General features: G+C 53.3%; 6 protein-coding genes across 6 annotated transcripts; 2 read left to right on the top strand and 4 right to left on the bottom strand.

Annotated features, from left to right (window-relative positions):
• Window positions 1–419: 419 nt before the first annotated feature.
• LRP88_03350 (Zn(II)2Cys6 transcription factor domain-containing protein) lies at window positions 420–1,868 on the top strand (the record flags this gene model as incomplete). The annotated part of the gene is made up of 1 exon (XM_083239974.1): window positions 420–1,868. The coding sequence occupies one exon, from the start codon at window positions 420–422 to the stop codon at window positions 1,866–1,868; it is 1,449 nt and encodes a 482-aa protein (XP_083105104.1).
• Window positions 1,869–2,876: 1,008 nt separating this feature from the next.
• LRP88_03349 (exportin CRM1) lies at window positions 2,877–6,618 on the bottom strand (the record flags this gene model as incomplete). The annotated part of the gene is made up of 8 exons (XM_083239973.1): window positions 2,877–3,111; window positions 3,164–4,433; window positions 4,484–5,252; window positions 5,306–6,027; window positions 6,097–6,168; window positions 6,262–6,361; window positions 6,425–6,454; window positions 6,553–6,618. 8 exons carry the CDS (start codon window positions 6,616–6,618, stop codon window positions 2,877–2,879), a joined length of 3,264 nt encoding a protein of 1,087 aa, XP_083105103.1.
• A 1,246-nt stretch (window positions 6,619–7,864) lies between these two features.
• LRP88_03348 (alanine--glyoxylate transaminase) lies at window positions 7,865–9,398 on the bottom strand (the record flags this gene model as incomplete). The annotated part of the gene is made up of 4 exons (XM_083239972.1): window positions 7,865–7,945; window positions 8,003–8,361; window positions 8,414–9,042; window positions 9,094–9,398. 4 exons carry the CDS (start codon window positions 9,396–9,398, stop codon window positions 7,865–7,867), a joined length of 1,374 nt encoding a protein of 457 aa, XP_083105102.1.
• Window positions 9,399–10,192: 794 nt separating this feature from the next.
• Window positions 10,193–11,243, bottom strand: LRP88_03347 (Alpha/Beta hydrolase protein; the record flags this gene model as incomplete). Its single annotated transcript, XM_083239971.1, has 2 exons — window positions 10,193–10,688; window positions 10,741–11,243. The coding sequence occupies 2 exons, from the start codon at window positions 11,241–11,243 to the stop codon at window positions 10,193–10,195; spliced, it is 999 nt and encodes a 332-aa protein (XP_083105101.1).
• A 1,619-nt stretch (window positions 11,244–12,862) lies between these two features.
• LRP88_03346 (uncharacterized protein) lies at window positions 12,863–13,827 on the top strand (the record flags this gene model as incomplete). The annotated part of the gene is made up of 3 exons (XM_083239970.1): window positions 12,863–13,372; window positions 13,425–13,661; window positions 13,747–13,827. The coding sequence occupies 3 exons, from the start codon at window positions 12,863–12,865 to the stop codon at window positions 13,825–13,827; spliced, it is 828 nt and encodes a 275-aa protein (XP_083105100.1).
• Window positions 13,828–15,549: 1,722 nt separating this feature from the next.
• LRP88_03345 (amino acid permease/ SLC12A domain-containing protein) lies at window positions 15,550–17,540 on the bottom strand (the record flags this gene model as incomplete). Its single annotated transcript, XM_083239969.1, has 7 exons — window positions 15,550–15,783; window positions 15,867–16,108; window positions 16,158–16,632; window positions 16,683–16,894; window positions 16,943–17,032; window positions 17,085–17,328; window positions 17,382–17,540. The coding sequence occupies 7 exons, from the start codon at window positions 17,538–17,540 to the stop codon at window positions 15,550–15,552; spliced, it is 1,656 nt and encodes a 551-aa protein (XP_083105099.1).
• Window positions 17,541–17,726: the final 186 nt, after the last annotated feature.

Here is a 17,726-nt window from a genome sequence, read left to right as displayed (position 1 = left end):
AAATCATGAAACGATTCGATTAATGGGGCCGCAAGGGATGGAAGGTGCTTGGAGCATGGATTGATCCTTTTCAACTGTGCTCTTTCCCTGCTTTGCCTTACATTAAGCGTCACGCCTACCTACTGCGTTCCTGCGTACCGTGCCTGCTCCATCAGCCAGTCTGACTAAACCGCCGCATTTTTGCTAGAGCCAGCACTGTCAAGCCATTCCGCAAAAACTTGACCGAAACAAACCAACCAAGGGCGCTTTGATCATTCACCAACGACGCGACCAGGACAAACTGTTTGACGAGGGCGCCACTTACTCTCGACGGCCAAGACAATGGGCGCTTTCTTTTGCTGACCAAGACGACATTGGCAAGAAGCCCTCGTCTCTCATCGCCGCGCCTGCGCCCCTGAACTCCCCTCCTATCCCCTGCAATGCCCCCGCGTTCGGCTGCGGAGGCCAAAGGCTCCGGCTCCGGCTCCGGCGCCGTCACGGCCAAGCTCCGTCGCGCTCATCGGAAGTCGCGCAACGGCTGCTGGGAGTGTAAGCGGAGGCACATCAAGTGCGATGAGAGCCGTCCGGCCTGTAGCAACTGCGTCGTCAGTGAGCGATCATGCTCCTTCCCGCCCTCGACAGCAGCAACAGCTGCCACCCCCGCCGCACCTCAAACTCCGGCCTCCGCCCCAACACCGAGCCCGGTTCCGTCGCATTCTCAACCTCCGTTGCCTCCTTCTCAGAATGCCACAGGTGTCGACAGTCAGGCTCAAAGCCCTGCCGATAGCATGTCTAGTGCTACGGGCCTTCATCATCCTGCGTCTGGGCCTCCATCATCACTCTTTGGATCACGACTCGGCTTTCCTACCATTCTTGATGACCGACCACCTCCTCTAACCGCTCTACCGTCCTTCACCGAGTCCTTCATCACCAAGACCTTTGCTGATTCACCCTCAACTCCCTCTATCTCAGACGGCATTCCCCAACCCGTCTTTACGGCAAAACATCTCATCCTCTTGCACCATGCTACAACCGCTATGCCACTCACCAACGACTTGACACATCCCATCGTCGAGATCGCCGTCCAATGGTCCAAAGATGCACCCTACGCCATTGACCAGCTGCTGGCCATCGCTGCTGATCATCTTGCTATACTACAGCCCGAACATGCCGCCTCTCATCGACGAACGGCCAGAGAACTACAGACACGGGCGCTCACCCTTTTCAACAACCACTCGCAGGAAATGAGTCAGGAAAATGGCGACCTTGAAAAATATTGCCTCCCTCGATTCCTTTTTGCTTCTTTACTCAGCCTCCACATGATCTATGAGACATACGCGTACTACCGCGACAACTTCCACGTCTTTATCGAGAGGTTTGTCGAGTCTGTCCATCTTCACCGAGGCGTTCGCACTGTCATCTCCCCATGCTACAACATCATTCTCGAGTCTCCTCTAAGACCATTCCTCGTCAACATCCGCCTTGCCTCGCAATCAGATAACGGGGGTAGTGAATGTCTCTCACTATTAGAGCTCGTCCAGAACTCTGATCTGAGCGCAGCAACAGTCAACGCTATTTCAGGCGCTGTTCACACATTGCAATGGGCCTTCAACGTCCACCGCAACCTGCCACAGGATGGGAGTGTGCACGCTTCCACTGCGTTTCCTGTCCTCTTGACGGCAGAGTATATGGAGGCTGTGCGCAAGCACCGTCCTGAAGCCCTACTTGTGTTGGCATACTACGGCGTTCTCTTGCACCGTTGCCGCAATGCCTGGATCATAGGCGGTGCCGGCTCTTTTCTAATACGCCTCATTGCCGATTACCTAGGGAGCTTTTGGCAGGAGCCCATGCGCTGGCCCCTTGAAGAGTTAGAAAGGGATCAGGGGTGAGAAATGAGTGCCAGACGTGGCCATGTTTGTCACTGCCCGGTCATCCCACGATGATGAACACCGAACTGCACGACATGTTTTTGGAGGTTCAGTCGGTGGCCAAGTTAGCAGCTGGCCATCCATATAAGCTGGCACAACCGAACGGCTGGCTGAGATCATAAGCCAGCCCTGCCCAAGCCTTGCTGTCTCATCACACATTTCGTCACCTAAAGCAATGCCGCCTCACGCTCCATATGGTAGATCAATGAGGCATAGGGGCAGATACAGGGGGGACAATAAGGATTTCTGCTCGGATCTTGCCGAGGAAGTAAGCGCACTGTCATGTCTTGGTCTAATCATGTACAATATCTCAAGGACAGCTACAAGCTGGCATCCTCCTTGATATCAATCTAGACAGACATCAACAAGATCGTAGCAAGGCACCTTGTCACTAGGCAACGGGAAGAATCTGGTTTATGTAGAAATATGTATTTGCCGGAGCGTCACAATCTGCTCCCTTTCCATACCTACGATATAGCCCTAGGTAGACAACTTCTACATGCTCCAGCCTGAAGCATCCACCTCGTCTCTCAACCGCATCATCTGAATCTGTATTTCGTTTCTTCTTTATTTATTCGTCAAAGTGAATGATCAACCGCACGCGGCACTCTCGTTCAACTAGTAAAACAACAGCAGCAACAGCTCTCACAACCAGGCTCCTTTCTTTTTTTGTTTACTCCCCTCAACCCTAAAAGGGGGGCTGGGTTTGAATAAGGACATGCACCCCCTGGATCGGGTGGGCGGCGACCACTCTATGAAATTTGGTATCATAACAGCAAGGAAATCGAGCAAGGAGGAGATGCCGTCGCGCGCGAGAAGGCCGGAGCTGTCCGTCGGATCGCAGGGCGTGGATAGCCTCGATGACGCCGTTCAAAGACCATAAAACTCCCAACCATCCCCGGCTGACTCCGTCGGTTTCGTGTCGGAGGCGACTTGAGGCGCAAACTCGGTCCGCAGCTCCTCATCCAGTCATAGCTCCTCGTCGTCCAGCTCCGAGGGCTTCAGTAGACCGCCAACCTTCTGTCGTCGCTCCATGTCGGCCGCCTTGGCATCCCGCTCCTGCTGCTCCTTCTCGACGATGAACAGCTCTGCGTTATCGCCGGCAAACTCCTTGAGGGAGATGAGGAAGTCACGGAGGTTGAGACGGAACTTGTCGTACTGTGTGTTGAGTGTGAACAGTCCCTCAACAAAGGTTGTGATTTGGCTCCTGTGAAATAATCAGTATTTGGTCATGGGCGCTGGGAGGGACAACGTACGCTTGCAGATTACGGAAAGCATTTTGCAACAGGTTCGCCACAAAGTTGGCGACAAATTCTCGGTTGCCAGTTCCAGCCTGAGCCTGGTCGGGGCTGTAGATGGGCCCCTGGATCTTGGGTTGAGTACCATCGGCAGGGTGGATGTAGTAGAAGAGCTTCATCAGCAGCATGGACTGCGTCTTGAAGCCGGCCTTGTGGTCGTTGTCGGTTACGACAAAGAACACATCCTGCAGGATGGTGATGAAGAATCGCTGGAAGAAGGCGTTGGCGGTCTGGACGTCAGTCTTCTCGGCGATGTTGTTGATCAGCTCCAGGGCCATGTTAAGACCAGCCGCCTCAACATCTCGGTTGTCATGCTTGAAAGCCCACGAGCACGAGTCAATAACAAACTTGAACTGGTTGTTGTCGAGCTTGAGCAGAGCAGGGAAGCAGTGAAGGTTGATGGCTCGGAGGAGGTTGAAGAACTCGACTCGGTGCTCGGGGAACTCCGAAAAGTCCTTGTTGATCATCTCCAGAGTGCACTCGAAAACATTCTGCATGATAGTGGGAACTTGGTCTTCCATCAAAGCAGAAAGCTTGGTGATGATAGTTGAACAGGCCTTGAGAACCTCGGCATCTCGGGCACCAGGCACGTTGCGGTTGTAGTCGACGAGCACAGAGTCCAGCAGAGGAGGGACCATCTGAGCACGAACAGCCTGGAGATCCTCCGCCTTGTCGACATACACCTCGATGAGCTTGAGGATTTCCTTCTTGATGGTCCGGAGGCCTCGGACCCTGGGCATCTTTGTCGCGAGCTCACCATCGCGAGCAACAGCCTCAGAGATGAGCGTGCTTGTGGCATTGTACATCTGAAGCATGTCGTGGTAGATGCGACCGATCTGGGGATAGAAGTAGGATCCCACTGATGAGCAGGCTGAGACATTCGTCTTCATGATGTTGCCGATGACCTTGATCGTCTCGGCGTCCTGAAGAATGGACGGGTTCATGGTCGCCTGCTTGATAATCTCATCCCAAGCCGCGTTGGGGATGGCCATGAGATCAGAAAGGAGTCTCTCCTGCTGGTGTTTGTTGCCCTGAGCAGCCACCATGTAGCCACATGCCTCGTAGAATGTGTGCACTTGTTGAGGTGTCAGGTCGCATGTAATCTTGCCCATGTTTCTAACAATCTCCTCGATAAATGGCTCCTGCTCGCTGGGCTGGAGAGCAACAAAGTGTCGTCGGCATTGTCGGGCAATCTTGATGAATGTGTCGCAAGCCATGTCCTGCACACCTGTTTAAACGTCAGTATCATCATGGAGCCCTGAAAAGACGGAATCTTACCCTCGTGCGACTCGTGCATGAACTCAAACAGCTTGTTGACAACCGTCTTAAGGAACTTCCAGTGAGCCTTGAGGAAACGCGGGTACTGGCCCACAATGTACATGATGTTACTGGCGACAACGGCCTTGTTGTCCTTGCCACGCTTCATCTCTGTGAGACCCAAGAGATCCTTGATGACGGTGACGAGGAATCTCTTTTCAGTCTCTTCATTCATGGCCAAGGAAATGGATCCAATGGCCCAGCAGAGAACGTTGCAGTTGTGCCAGGACCACTCGGTGCCGTCGACCTGTCGTGCCAGCTTCTCCGTCATGATGTTTTCCGTGTCGACCACGTCCAGATGCGTCAGGTACACCAGGCACTCTCTTATCGTCTTGTAAAGTTGTACCGTGTCGCTCTCCTTGACGAATTCTCGCACGATTTCACCCTCGTCGTTTTCGACAATCAGAACCTCCTCGGGACGAACCATCTTCTCGATCATGACGACTCGCAGGTTGGAGAGAACCTCGTTGTACTTGTGTTTTCGGAGGGGGTAGTTGTTGAGGATCGACGGGTTGGGGGCGCCGCTGCCGGAGATGCCTGCGCCGACGGCCATGAGGGGATTGAGATCCGTGATAGGGAGCTGCTGCATCTCCTCATAAAGCTCCTGAACAAGCTTAAGCCAGTAATCCAGGCAAATCTTGAAGATTTCCCGATCGTCGATCTGCGATATCCTAATAAGATAGTAGTGACCGTGGATGAGGAAGTCTCGGTTAGGGAGCTTCTCGATAAGCTGTGGCGCAAGTTAGAGTCCAAGTTCAACAGTACCAACTATACAAAACCTACGTTCAAGTGCATTCCGAAAAAGTTACACAGGAAGAGGGCCAGGTTCTGGATAAACTCCTGATCCCTCGAGTTGCTGCTGGGATATGTCGACTTGAGATCGAGAGTGACAGGAATGATGTTGGCAATCGTGGTCAGCGTCTCGGTAAACATCTTGACGAGCTGCTCGTCGTAGGAGTTGGGCTGGCCAGGGCCGCCAGTCTGGAGACCACCGATCTCGGTAAGGCACTGCATGGTGACGTTTCGGAACTCGGGAGTCGAGAGGAAGCGCGTGCGCAGCGTCTCGATAAGTGGCGTCTCGAAGATGTAGCCCAGAGGGATCCAGTTGCAGAATCGGAGCAGGGTCTCGAGGGTCGCCTTGATCAGGCTGGGCTGAGTCGCAGTGTTGAGAACCTCCTGGCAGAGGTTGAAGATCTGAGAGAACTCGGCGCACATGGTCTGCTTCAGGTTGCGCGTCTTGGTCGAGGTCATCTGCTCGGCCGAGTAGTCAAAGACTTCCTCCGAGAGCAAGCGGAGGATGATCATGTTGTTCTCGCAGATGGATAGGTTGGAGTGGCAGGACGAGATGATTTCGTTGATGAAGGTGGGCCAGTTGTGTGGCCATTCCTGCTTGAGGACGGAGACGAGAACGAGGTTGAGCTTGTTGAGCAAGGTCTTTTGCTGGCGCAAAGACTCTTCGGAGCTCGAGCACTGAATGATGAACTGCACAATGAAGTTTCGGATTCCTGGAGGTTACGAGCGGTCAGCGCTGGGTACCGAGGCAACCCGGAGGAGGCCATCGTGACATGACGAACCTTGACACTGGTCTCGGGGGAGGACCTTCCACCTCGTCATGATAACATTATCGAGGACCTGCAGACCCAAGTCTGTCAAATTTTGTCAGCTACCCTGGTCCATGAATTCCATGTTGAAAAAATATGCGGTTCGGGGCGAGAGCCAGTCGGTGACAGATAGGCCACGGGAGTGAGGCAGTAGAGTCGACGTACACTTGGTCTGGGGATATTGCGCATCGGAAAGGATCTTGTCGACCATGAGCCAGGCATCGGGATCTTCTTTGAACTATGCTACAGTTAGCCATGACAAAGTACTTCCTGCATACATGGCAAGAAGAGGAGCGCGAACCTGGTTCAGAGCAGCTTGGGCGGATTTTTGCTACATGATTCAACGAGACTGGATTAGCTCTTGTGCCTCTTGGTTCACGCGCGGGGTCCACGGCTGGGAAAAACCGAGACGCCAGCATCACAACCTACCTGTTCACCGCGCCCCTCGTAGAATGAGCGGACGAGGTTGTCCAGCTCTTCAATGGAGGCAGCCATATCGGGCGGCTGGTTCGGAGTCGAGGACTTGTCGTTTGCGAGGGTTTTGGGTGGTGATGGTGGTTGTGGTGGGCGGACGACGAGGCGAGGCGGGGGAGGGAAGAGATGCAAGCAAGGCCAGCCCCAGGCAGAGACACCTCAGATGGAGATGGGAAAAAGCAGAGCGCGCTCTATAACAAGCGATAGAGGCCAGGTAAAAGAAGCAGGGGGGAGTCGCGGTGGGCGGGGGACGCGTCGCAAAAACCTGCACGAGGGCGAGAGTGAGGGCAAGACAGAGGAAGAGAGAGCAAAGAGGAGAATACAAGTTCGGCTTTGGTGGATGGTGGAAATGGAAGTGGACGACGTCGGTGAAGTGAGGTGAGGTGAGGGACTACCTGGACTGGAGGGAGGGGGAGGTGAGGTGGATTGGTTGGTGCTAGGTTCCAATGGTGGGGAGACTGAGGTGCACCTTCTGTGAATACAGGCAGTACAGGCACCTCCAGTGGATCGGTGCCCCGCAGCCTCGGAGCCTAGCAGCGTCACTTCAGTAACCACCCACCAGCCAGCTCACACAGCTTAGCACACTGAGGTGGGCAGGCTGGGCTCAGTTAACCGCCAGCTGCCCGGTGATTTTGTCAGCGGCGGGGCTGAAAAATGGATGGAAGGCTCCGGCGACAAAATGTATCGGTACCTGTTCCCACCAAGGCGATCGATGCTGTCACTGTGGGTGTCGAGGGCAAAAAAGCAAGACGAGGCTGCGGTTCGTCGGCACGCAGCTCAGGCCATGACGCTGGGACAGTTGTATCGGTACTTGTGATGAGACTGGAGATGACCGCCGCGCGCCAAACTTCCCAGCCTCCTCCAGAAGAACGAAAGCTCCCGTCGATCGATCTGGGTTTTGGAAGAGTTTGAGATTTACCCGATGCGGCTATACGGGTATACGCAGTGACAGTTGGTGTCTCGTCTCAGCAAAGTCTCCGACTGAAGCAAGCAGATTCTTTATCACAGAGAGTGTCTTGCCGTGATCTTTGCATGGGCATGTTGCATTCCTTGACGCACACAAAGGCATGGTGCTGTCTCTTCCACCAACTCGGCTGAATAAACTGACTGATCACAAACTTCACCAACCCAAGACTAAAACACGTCTCTAACAAAGGTACCATATTTTTTAAAGGCTGTTGCTCTATCTGCAAAGACACGTCCAACTCGTTGGCTCTATCGTCTAATCCAATCACACGGCCAGTTCTTTTTTGGTTATTTTACTTGTTTATGCCTTGTAGCCGGCCTCGAACAGGCTGTCCCGCAGGGCATTGAGGGCCTTGTCAATGTCATTTCGGTTGGGGTCCAGCTGTCACACACAGATTAGCATTCTGGATGGGCGTCTAAACGTGACGAGAAAACTTACAGCGCTAACACCCATGTGGCCGAATCGAATGTACTTGGAGGCGATGGCCTTGTGAATGCCGCCAGCAAAGACGACACCCTTGCCGGCCAGCTTGGGCAGCACGTCGGGGGCGCCAACACCCTCGGGCAGGTAGATGGCGGTCATGGCGTGAGCCTGGTCCTCGGGCTTGGTGGCCACGACCTTGAGGCCGAGGTCCGCAACGGCCTTCTTGACCTTGTCCGACACCTCGATGTGTCCCTGGAATCGCTCGGCGAGAGGCTTGGCGAGGATCTGTGTGAGGGCAGTGTGAAGGGCGTGGATGAGCTGAGGAGAGGGAGTGGCGAAGTATGAGGGCTTCTTGGCCTCATAGTTTCTCATGACTGCAGCACGTTAGCAGATGTTGCCTTACTTATAACAAGCTGGGTTACTGACTAGGAGTCCAGTTCTTGAACGACGCAAAGTAGGCGGGGATAGGAGTCTTGCGGTTCTCAAGAGCAGCGGCGACAGCGCGGCCGCTGAAGAAAGAGATGGACAGACCAGCGGGAACACCAATGGCCTTCTGGCTGGCAGTGACGACACCATCCAGACCCCACTCGTCGAAAGCAATCTCCTCACAGGCAACACTGCAGACACCGTCGACGATGACCAGAGTCTCGGGGGAGACACGGCGGACAGTGGCGGCCAGGTTCTTGAGCTCGCTGAGAACACCAGTCGACGTGTCGACGTGGGTGACGGTGACGATCTTGTACTTCTTCTCGGACAGGGCCTTCTCGATCTCGGGGAGCTGAGGTCGGCCACCAACCTCGCCGTCGAGCTTGGTGACGTTGGCGCCGTAGGTCCTCAGGCAGTCGGCGAAGCCATCGCCAAAGTATCCGGTGCTAAGGACGAGGGCGTCCTCACCAGCCTCCACCAGGTTGGCGGCGACGAGATCCCAGCCCAGGGTGCCGGAGCCAGAGATGACGTAGGGTTGAGCGGCGGGGTCGGTCGATTGGAAGAGCTTGCGGGTCATGGAGAGAGTCTCGCCAAAGGTGTTGACGAAGCCGGGGCCGACATGGCTCTCGCTACGGACGTCAGTATCATTAGGGGTTATAGCATGGCCTAGTGTATCTCACCTGTAGTGGCTCATGGACTGGAGGACGGCATCGTCAAACTCGATGGGCCCAGGGATGAGCAGAGTGGCATGAGGAGGTTGAGAAGACATTGTGGCTGTGGATGTGGAAAGGCGACGATTCTGAGTAGACGACGGAAGAGATTGAGCAGCAGAGGCGGCGTTATAAGAAGATGGACTCGACAGATGGCGAGAGACGAGAGAGATCCTCCCGGCCGACGATGCGGCGGCGGCCGAATACGTCTTGAAGCCCGCCGAGGAGGGGCTCTCGGCGGACAGCTCCGGGCTGCGGGGCACCTTCCCCTCCATTACCGACGCCGATCTGAGCAGGAGCGACCGACTGGCTGCTGCGCCAGCTCCTCCCCCCACTGACAGTCGCTGCACCCACGCCAGCTTGACTGGCGGTACCGGAAGAAACCTGGGTGTGGCTCCCCCCCTCTTGCAAAAAGGCTCACTGAGAGAGAGCCTTTCAGGGGCACGACGCAACAGTACCTACGGAAGAAGGCCGAAGGGTTTGCTGGCTGGTGACAGCTGGATCGGTCGCCTTCCGAATCCGGGGGTACAGAGACCGGGGTGTGGTTTCTTTTCGGGGGTGTTTCGGTGCCGGATTGTCAAGCTTCACCTTCGGGACCTTGAGTGGCAGAAGAAGCTGATGATGGATTGAAGTGATTCAAATTGTCTCGGGGAGAGGGGATTTTCAGGAGAAAGGACACTGGGCTGCCGCTGCTGTTTACACTCTAGCCCCGGAAGACCCTGTCCCTATCCCCCGTTGTCCCGTCCCCTCTTTTTCCTTTTTACAGCGAGAGAGAGCCAGTTGCTACAGCGCCGATTTACGCTGGGCTCCGCCGAACATGAGCTCGGAGGTGTCTCGGCATCTTGAACCGATGGTATGTTCTTGAAATAAGAAGCCTCCCGATATGACGGGCATTTAGCCCGAGTAATTCTTTCTCTTTGAATATGTGATCATTTTCTTGTCGTGAATATCGTTACAAAAACAAAACGCAGTGATATAGTTACACCGCCCTCGTCGAATCCTTGACGCCCTGGTTGCCCTGAAAACGGGATGCCGAGATGAGGACATCCACCGATAAACCCAAATTGTCTCAATCAGAGATTGGACTTTCGATGCCCTTATAAAACTGGAACAGCTTGCCCGCGCCGTCCTTCCACTGCACGTCGTTCTGCAAATGGTGTCCCGCGCCATCGACGAAGGACACCCTCACGCCCTCGCGCTTCTCGCCAGCTGCCGCACGATAGAACTCGGCCGTCTCCTCCGTCACCTTGGGCGTCATGAGCTTGTCCTGTGTTCCGGCCATGACGAGCACCTTTTCGCCGCTGGAGCCGTCGTTGCGGATCTGGCGCAGGATGCTCGACGCCCTGGCGAAGGGCTGCATCATGCTAAACGGCCAGAGGTAGCTCTCGTAGCGGTTCATGCGGCGCTGGAAGGGGATCACGGACGAAAGGGGGAATCTGTCGCCGAAGAATGCGCGCTGGGTGAGCTTCGGGTGGGAGAGAGGTGAGTTGGAGTGCCAGCCGTGGAAGATCAGACGGATCGTGAACCACGGGTCCAATTTCCACCAGTTCACGTACACGCCCATTCTACAATGGTTTGTCAGCTGCTGGCGGGATTGTCAGCGATTTCTTTACTTACGATCCATAAGCTGGTACAGCGCCCAGCAAAGCGAGGGCCTTGACTTTGACGAGTCCATCGCCGAGGATGCCTTGGCTCAGACCGCCACCGCTCGAGTGGCCGGCAAGGATGACCTCACTCTCCTCGTGAACTTGAACCCACTCAATCGCTGCGACGAGGTCTTCAGCTAGAGCGCTGCGCGGTGTCGCAAAGACCATTTGCAGGTAGGATGGATGCCACGACTCTCCGTGGCCTCGCAGCGAGACGGCATAGCACTGGATTCCGCACGCGGCGAAATACTGCAGATACTCAGTCCATACCCAGGCGCCGCCCATTCCACCGTGGCAGAAGACAATCGGGGGACCTCTGCCCTCTTGGACGATGGATGGCGTGTTGGAGAGGAGCTCGAGGCGGCCCTCAGGCGTGTCTACCCATAATCGCTCGAGGCCCTCTGGTACGGGCGCGGGAGGGCCTGTAGGCCGCCTGAAGTGAAGCCACTGGTAGCTGAGGTGAAAATTGAACATTGACGGCGAATTGTGACAGGTGAGTTGATAGAACTGATGCCGAATTGACTTGGGGTTGAGCGGTGTGTGTGAGGATGGCGCGACAATCGGAGCCCTGGTCTCCCCTCACTTTATATACAGACTTCGAAAGCTACAGCTCAAGTTTTCGAATGCGGAATAGGCTAGTAAAACGGGCACGATAAGCCTGCACTCCGCAAAAAAAAGTTTCTTGGGCGGTCACACAAAACCAACAGCCCAGCCTTCAAACCTCAGCCGCTTCGTTTGGTATTGATCCCGTACTTCCCCGGAGCACAAGCCACATTGCAGACCGTCTTATGCCGGGAGAAGTAGGGATGCTGCGCTGAGGACTCACATGTCACAAGGTGATTGACGGAGAGTCCGCTGCAAGCCATAAGCGCTTTTCTTGTCGTGATTCTTCGGCGAGATGGAAATAAGAAGTCTTGTGAGCCCATATCTGAATGCGTAGTCTCTGACTCATTGTTCTACCTCTCTGAAGGATCCCAAAAATAGTATTCAGACGTTGAAGGGCTGAACCAAATGTAACGTGTGGTTTACAGCTCTTGAAAAGCCACTGGCTTGAGTCTCTGTCGCGACAACTCCCAGCCTAACGCGATCTGGAAGAATAGACGAATTAATCTCCGCCAGAGATCGAAGCCAATGACTTCTCGAAGGAATCCCCCATCGTGGGGTTCACAGAGTTCTATTGAGGCTCCCTCGGGATCCGTTCCCTATCAATCAGCGGTTTGACCCCGCTCATCGGGACGCCTGCCGTGCGTGCAATCACTAAAGGATTAGCCAAAGACAGCCAGAAGAAAGATGGCAATTTTCTTGATTATACACCAGTTCTACATTAATAAGAACTCCATTCCTTTCCCTAAAATCCGCTGAGGGCAATGTCAATGCCAGTTAGCAGCCCTTCTGGCAAAGTCAGGAAGCGCTCACCAAAGGCGTGGGTCATCTCGCCCAGCTCCACCATGCCATCGCTAACAGCTACAGTTGCATAAGATGCCGCGACCAAAAGATCAAATGCTCTGGCTCTCAGCCCTGTCAGCAGTGCGATAAGAGAAATTTGACCTGCCGGTTTGATGAGGAGTCGCGAAAGGTGGTGGTTTCAAGAAGGTGAGCTTGACAACTTGTTTGACCGGCGTTTCTCATCATTCCAGGTACATCACCAACCTCCAGCAGAGGTTGTCCCAACTCGAGCACAGCGCAACTCAACCAGTTTCTCCCAATGTTTCCCCCGAGCAACTGAGAAGCCCCGACTTACGTGAGCTTTATCGCCATGACTTCTCAAAGTACATATATTGACATCCGCAAGTTGATGAGAGCTTAGCTTCCTCCGCAGGTACCAACCGCAGCCTAGAACACACGTTGAAAGACTCGACTTCGACACCATCATATGGGCCAATAGAGCCCCCGAGAATCCAGAATGATGCAGAAGCCAAAGCTCCTCTTATCAATCCATTGGCATTCCACACGTACGATTGGGTGCCAGGTCCCAAGGGTCAGATAGGTGAGCTCCAGGCCATGTTACCAGTCTGGCAGACTTGAAGTTAACCTAGTGTCCAGTCTTCATGGGGACATCATCCAATTGGTCATTTGGCAGACGAGTCCTCACAATGACACATGAGCGCCTCACAGGAACTCCACTGCCCATCCAAAACCTCCATTTTGGTGGACTTGACGGCAAAGTTTACGATCTCAAGTGGGATGGTAATAGGAGGGTCTCTGCTAACGACACGCTTGACCCGTCTATTCTCCCTGCCGAAGACTTCGCCCTCTATCTCATCAACTCGGTCAAGTTCCATTGCGGGTGGCTCTTTAACCTGTTCGAGGAGGAGCGCTTCATGGAGCACTTTCGACTCTTCCACGAGCGCCCGACAGAGTATCGTCGTATTGCGCCACTCTGGTATGTACACTACCTTCTCATCCTCGCCTTTGGTAAAGCCTTTGTTGTTCAGTCGACAAAATCGAGGCGGCCACCAGGAGGGGAACTGTTTGTGCAGGCCATGAAACTCATGCCGGATTTCACCTTTTTCGAAGTCGACCCTGTGGAGCAGATGCAGGTTCTGTGCTGTGCTGCGCTGTATCTGCAATGCGTAGACTATCTCACACAAGCTTACCGCCTTGTAAGTTGCTTGAATACACGACAAAATTTGGTTTATAGCTGACCAGCCCAAGGTCTGTTCCGCTCTCCGGCATAGCCTGGAACATGGTATGCATACAGAGATGCAATCTCACTCCCTTGACGACAACTACGTGCAGAGATGCCGCACTATCTGGTGGACTGTCTATATCCTCGAGCGCCAGATGGTTTCTCAAATGGGGCTTCCCATCGGAATATCAGACGAGACTATCAGCACGCGATTTCCCACCTTCCCAGGCCAGCCTGAAAAGTTGGAGGCTTTGAAAATTCAAGTCAGCTTTTGCCGAGTTTTGGCAAAGATAGACCAAAGTATGTATTGAAATACTGGGAAGTGACGGGTTTACTAACGCAGAGTAGCTGTCTATGGGCTTGAGGGGAAGCTTGACAGTCGCTATCTGGGTGCCACGCAATCGGTTCTCCGAAGCATCGCCACTGTGACAGAGCAGTTGAACAGATCCTTTGGGATTCATGCTAATGAGGGAATGGCTGGGGTTTCTCGGACGTCGGCACATCTACATCTGCTTCAACATCAAGTACGTGTGCTCCCACCAGTTCTATCATCGGCTGCCGTCTAATAGTATCAAGTGCATCATTCTTACCACAAGACCTCTTCTTTATACCTTTCTTCTCTCGAGACTTGGGCATCTGGAAGTTGCCTTGATGCATTGGCTTCAGTCAGAAAGCGTCAAGGGTCTGGTGCAAATGTGCACTGAGTCTGCTCAGCAGATTCTAAGAATACTTGCAAGCCTCTCGGATCAGGGGCTGCTTGGTTAGTTGATATTGAGTTGATGATTGATTAACAAAAAGCAGCCAGACTAACTTCTCTCAGAGACGTTTCTACGTTTTGATCTTGACGCAACCTTTACTGCCACAATTGTCTTGTTGATGGCCGCTGCGATTGACTCATCCCTTCTCCAAGATCACACCCCATGGTCACAACGCGCCTACGCCATCTTTGACGAGATGAGTCACCGTGGAAACCTCGTGGCAGAAATGCTAGCCTCGGAACTCAAACAGCTAGAAGGTTTGCTAAGCAAATTTCTCGTAAAGGATCATGAATCGAGGCCAGTCCCCTCAACCAACGACCGCAGTACGCCACGACAGGGCCACGTCAATGACATGGACACTTCGGCAGTGAACATTGCTGGGTATTCGGACTCGTTCAATCTCGAAACGGCTGATGATCTAGGTTTGAGTTGGAGTTATGAGTTCAGTGCGGAGCAGCTCATGAACGTGGCGGATTCCTTGGATATCGATAGTCTGACGTGGCCATGGCCGGATGAGACCTTACCTGGTAATGGGAGCCCTGAAGCTGCTTGATAGATGGTTCATATATTTTGAGCCGAAGCCCGAAAAAACGGCGTACATGGTTACTAGATACTGGATTTCTGGGGTAAAGATGCTGTGACTATCAAGCTTGATACTTTGATATTCTGGAGACCAGCGCCCATGTTCTACTCCCAGATCATCATCCTTTTCTCCTTGATTTGATAAATGATGGTGCCTTGTGACCAATCACTCAATCTTATTAAATCTTATGCGCAATAGATCACGGCTAATATGCAGTTAAATTCTAAAGCCTTTATGTAGAAGGTGGATGAGGTGCCCAACCCAATAGCCAATGACCTCAACTTCCATAAGCCCATTAACACCAACCCTTCAATACCAAAAAGGGTAAGAGAGAACTAGATCCATGCGGGGTCTTGGAGAGGGTTCCCTACGGGGAATATATTTAGCATACAGCCACTTGGCCTCGGGAGGCTACGCCGAGATTGCATTAGATGAACCATGCCCACTCAGCGACTACACGTCAGGGGTAATTACGTGAGGTACTAGTAAGTTACCCTGGACATTCACATGCTTCCAGGCAAAGTGCTATGCTAGAAAGTTCTCTAAGCTAGTAGTTGAGAGGCTACAGATGGGGGTACCCATGAAGGGCGGTCACTCAGGGGCAGGGAAACAAATGGCACATCGGAGATCCTTTTTTTGACCAAGAGCGACACAGTTCACGCTTAAAGCTCATCATTCAATATGCCATTGCATCATTGACTCACATATTTCTCAACAGATATGGTCTTTCATAACAGCAAGGGGGTATATAGGATGCTCCCATCAACTGGGCAACACCAGTCATCTGGGTATTTCTACTATGTCTAGCAATTACCACAGCTGAACATAGGTCAGGAAACGCCTCCACTTGGGCATCCTGTAGTACTCGTCCAGCTGGGTAATCTCCTCGGCGCTCAGGGGTCGTCGACCAGTCTGGCAATCAGCAGTGGCAGGGTCTCTCCAGGGGGTTCGGTAGATGATCTTGTATCCGAGAGTGAAGCCAAAGATGACCAAGACTCCGATCATGTACTGGAAGAAGTTCTCAGCCGTGAATCCTGCGCCGCCCTATCATTAATCGTTAGCTACAAGATTTCTGGTTGTTTGGTGGCCTGCCGTTTGTCGAGGCTTGGATGATCAAAGGAACTTACAACTGGTTCGATACCCGAATAGATACAGCAGACCAGCAAGAGGAGGGAAATCAGCATCAACCAGCCTGGTCCCAGAGGCCAGGCGTTTGACTTCCAAGCATATACCTCAGAGAAAAGCTTGTCATTCTGGGCCTTGAGGGCACAATGGAAGCGCCAGTTGGTAAAGGAGATGATGATCCAGTTGGTGAAGAAGGACGCGCTCGTGATAGAGATGAGCCAGTTCAGGACCTTGAGACCACCAGCTGTGACAGTGTGAGCGTATGAGGGGATATCATGAATAAAAAAGCTTACCAGAGAGCTGAATATAGCCTAGGATGACGGCAATGACGCAAGTGATGACCAAAGCGAGTCTAGGTCGACCCTTGTCATCCACATGAGCGAGGCGCGGCGAGACAAGCCCCTGGTGAGCCATAGACCTAAGAACGCGCGAAGCAATATAGACGGATTCGGCAGCGATGGCAAGGACACCGCACATCATTCCAGCGTTGAGAAGCGAGGCGATGAAGGGGATTCCAGAGTCTTGGACAGCAACGACAAAGGGAGAGGCAGCAACACCGCTGCCACCAAGCAGTCGTTCATCGTTGGAGGGGACCAGGATGGTGATGAAGACGACGCTGAGCATGTAGATGAAGTTGACTCGGAAGGGGACGAGCTTGGTGGCGTGGGCCATGGAGAAGCGAGGGCTTTCAGCTTCACCTCCCATGATTCCGATGAAGACTTGGTCGCCGACGGCCCAGGTAGCGAGGAGAGCGCAGTTTGCGAATCCCTAGAATTATTAGTTTCTATGGCTACTTTTCTCCAGGAGAAAAGACTTACGGAAAAGCCGTTCAGGAATGCTGGTAGGTCAGTCCATGTCTCGCCGTGGTGAACTGTTCCCTTGGGTCCAGCGCCACAGACCAGAGCCAGAGAAAGCGTGATAATGATGAGGAAGAGAAAGATCTTGATGAGTGATGTGACGTATTCAAACCAGGCAAAGACCTTGTTCGGGAGGAGGAAGATGACGAGGCAGGCGACGAGGAAGATGCTGACTGGAAATGGGTTAGTTGAGTTCTTGAGTGGAGTTGTGGGTGGTTTACTTGTTGCTGCTAGAGGGAAAGATCCTTCAGCCCAATACTGAACCAAGATGTTGAAGAAACCAGCTTCGGCGGACACAATGGCAGTCCATCCTATCTCGTCGTTAGAATGATAATTAGATAGTTCACGACTCCAATAACGTACCAAGCCACTCAGCGAAACCAGCTCCGAAAGCCAAGGCCGGGTCAACCCAGCGATCGGCATAGTCGATGTAGTTACCAGAAACGGGGAAAGCAATGGTCATTTCAGACAGTGACTGGAGGACAGCCCAGACACAGCTGCAGACCATGGCATAGGCGATGACCATGTTTCCAGGGCCGCCAGTTGCCAGGGCTTTACCAGTAGCGATGAAGACTCCAGAGCCAATGTTGGAACCCAAGGCGATGACCTTGGTGATTTTGTTAGTGTTTGAGCTGAAAGCAAGATCAGGAGATTTCTTACATGGACTTGGCGAGGTGAAAAGGAGCGGTGGAATTGGCCGTGCTGATTCTCCATCTCAGCCTCGGCGATACTGCCGACGGGGTGAAGAGTTCCGTCATCTTTGGAAGTCCTAAGCTTCTCCGGAGAGCCGGATGAGACATCTACGTCGTGGAGTCCCATTGTGAACAAGTTGTAGGGAAATGAACTAGAGTGAGAGATGGAGATGATGATCCACCGACGATCTTTGGAGCCGTGATGGGAACCTTTATATATCTCTGCCTATCTCTCGCGAAAGCACGGACCAGGCCACAGTGGCAAGGCTAACAATGAGGAACTGAACCGAATCCCTGGAAAATCCGGGGAAAT

Source organism: Fusarium phalaenopsidis (assembly GCF_050370095.1).
Source record: "Fusarium phalaenopsidis strain FUZ10S chromosome Unknown contig_32286, whole genome shotgun sequence".
In the NCBI taxonomy this organism is placed as follows: domain Eukaryota; kingdom Fungi; phylum Ascomycota; class Sordariomycetes; order Hypocreales; family Nectriaceae; genus Fusarium; species Fusarium phalaenopsidis.
This window is presented reverse-complemented; position numbering and strand designations above follow the sequence as displayed.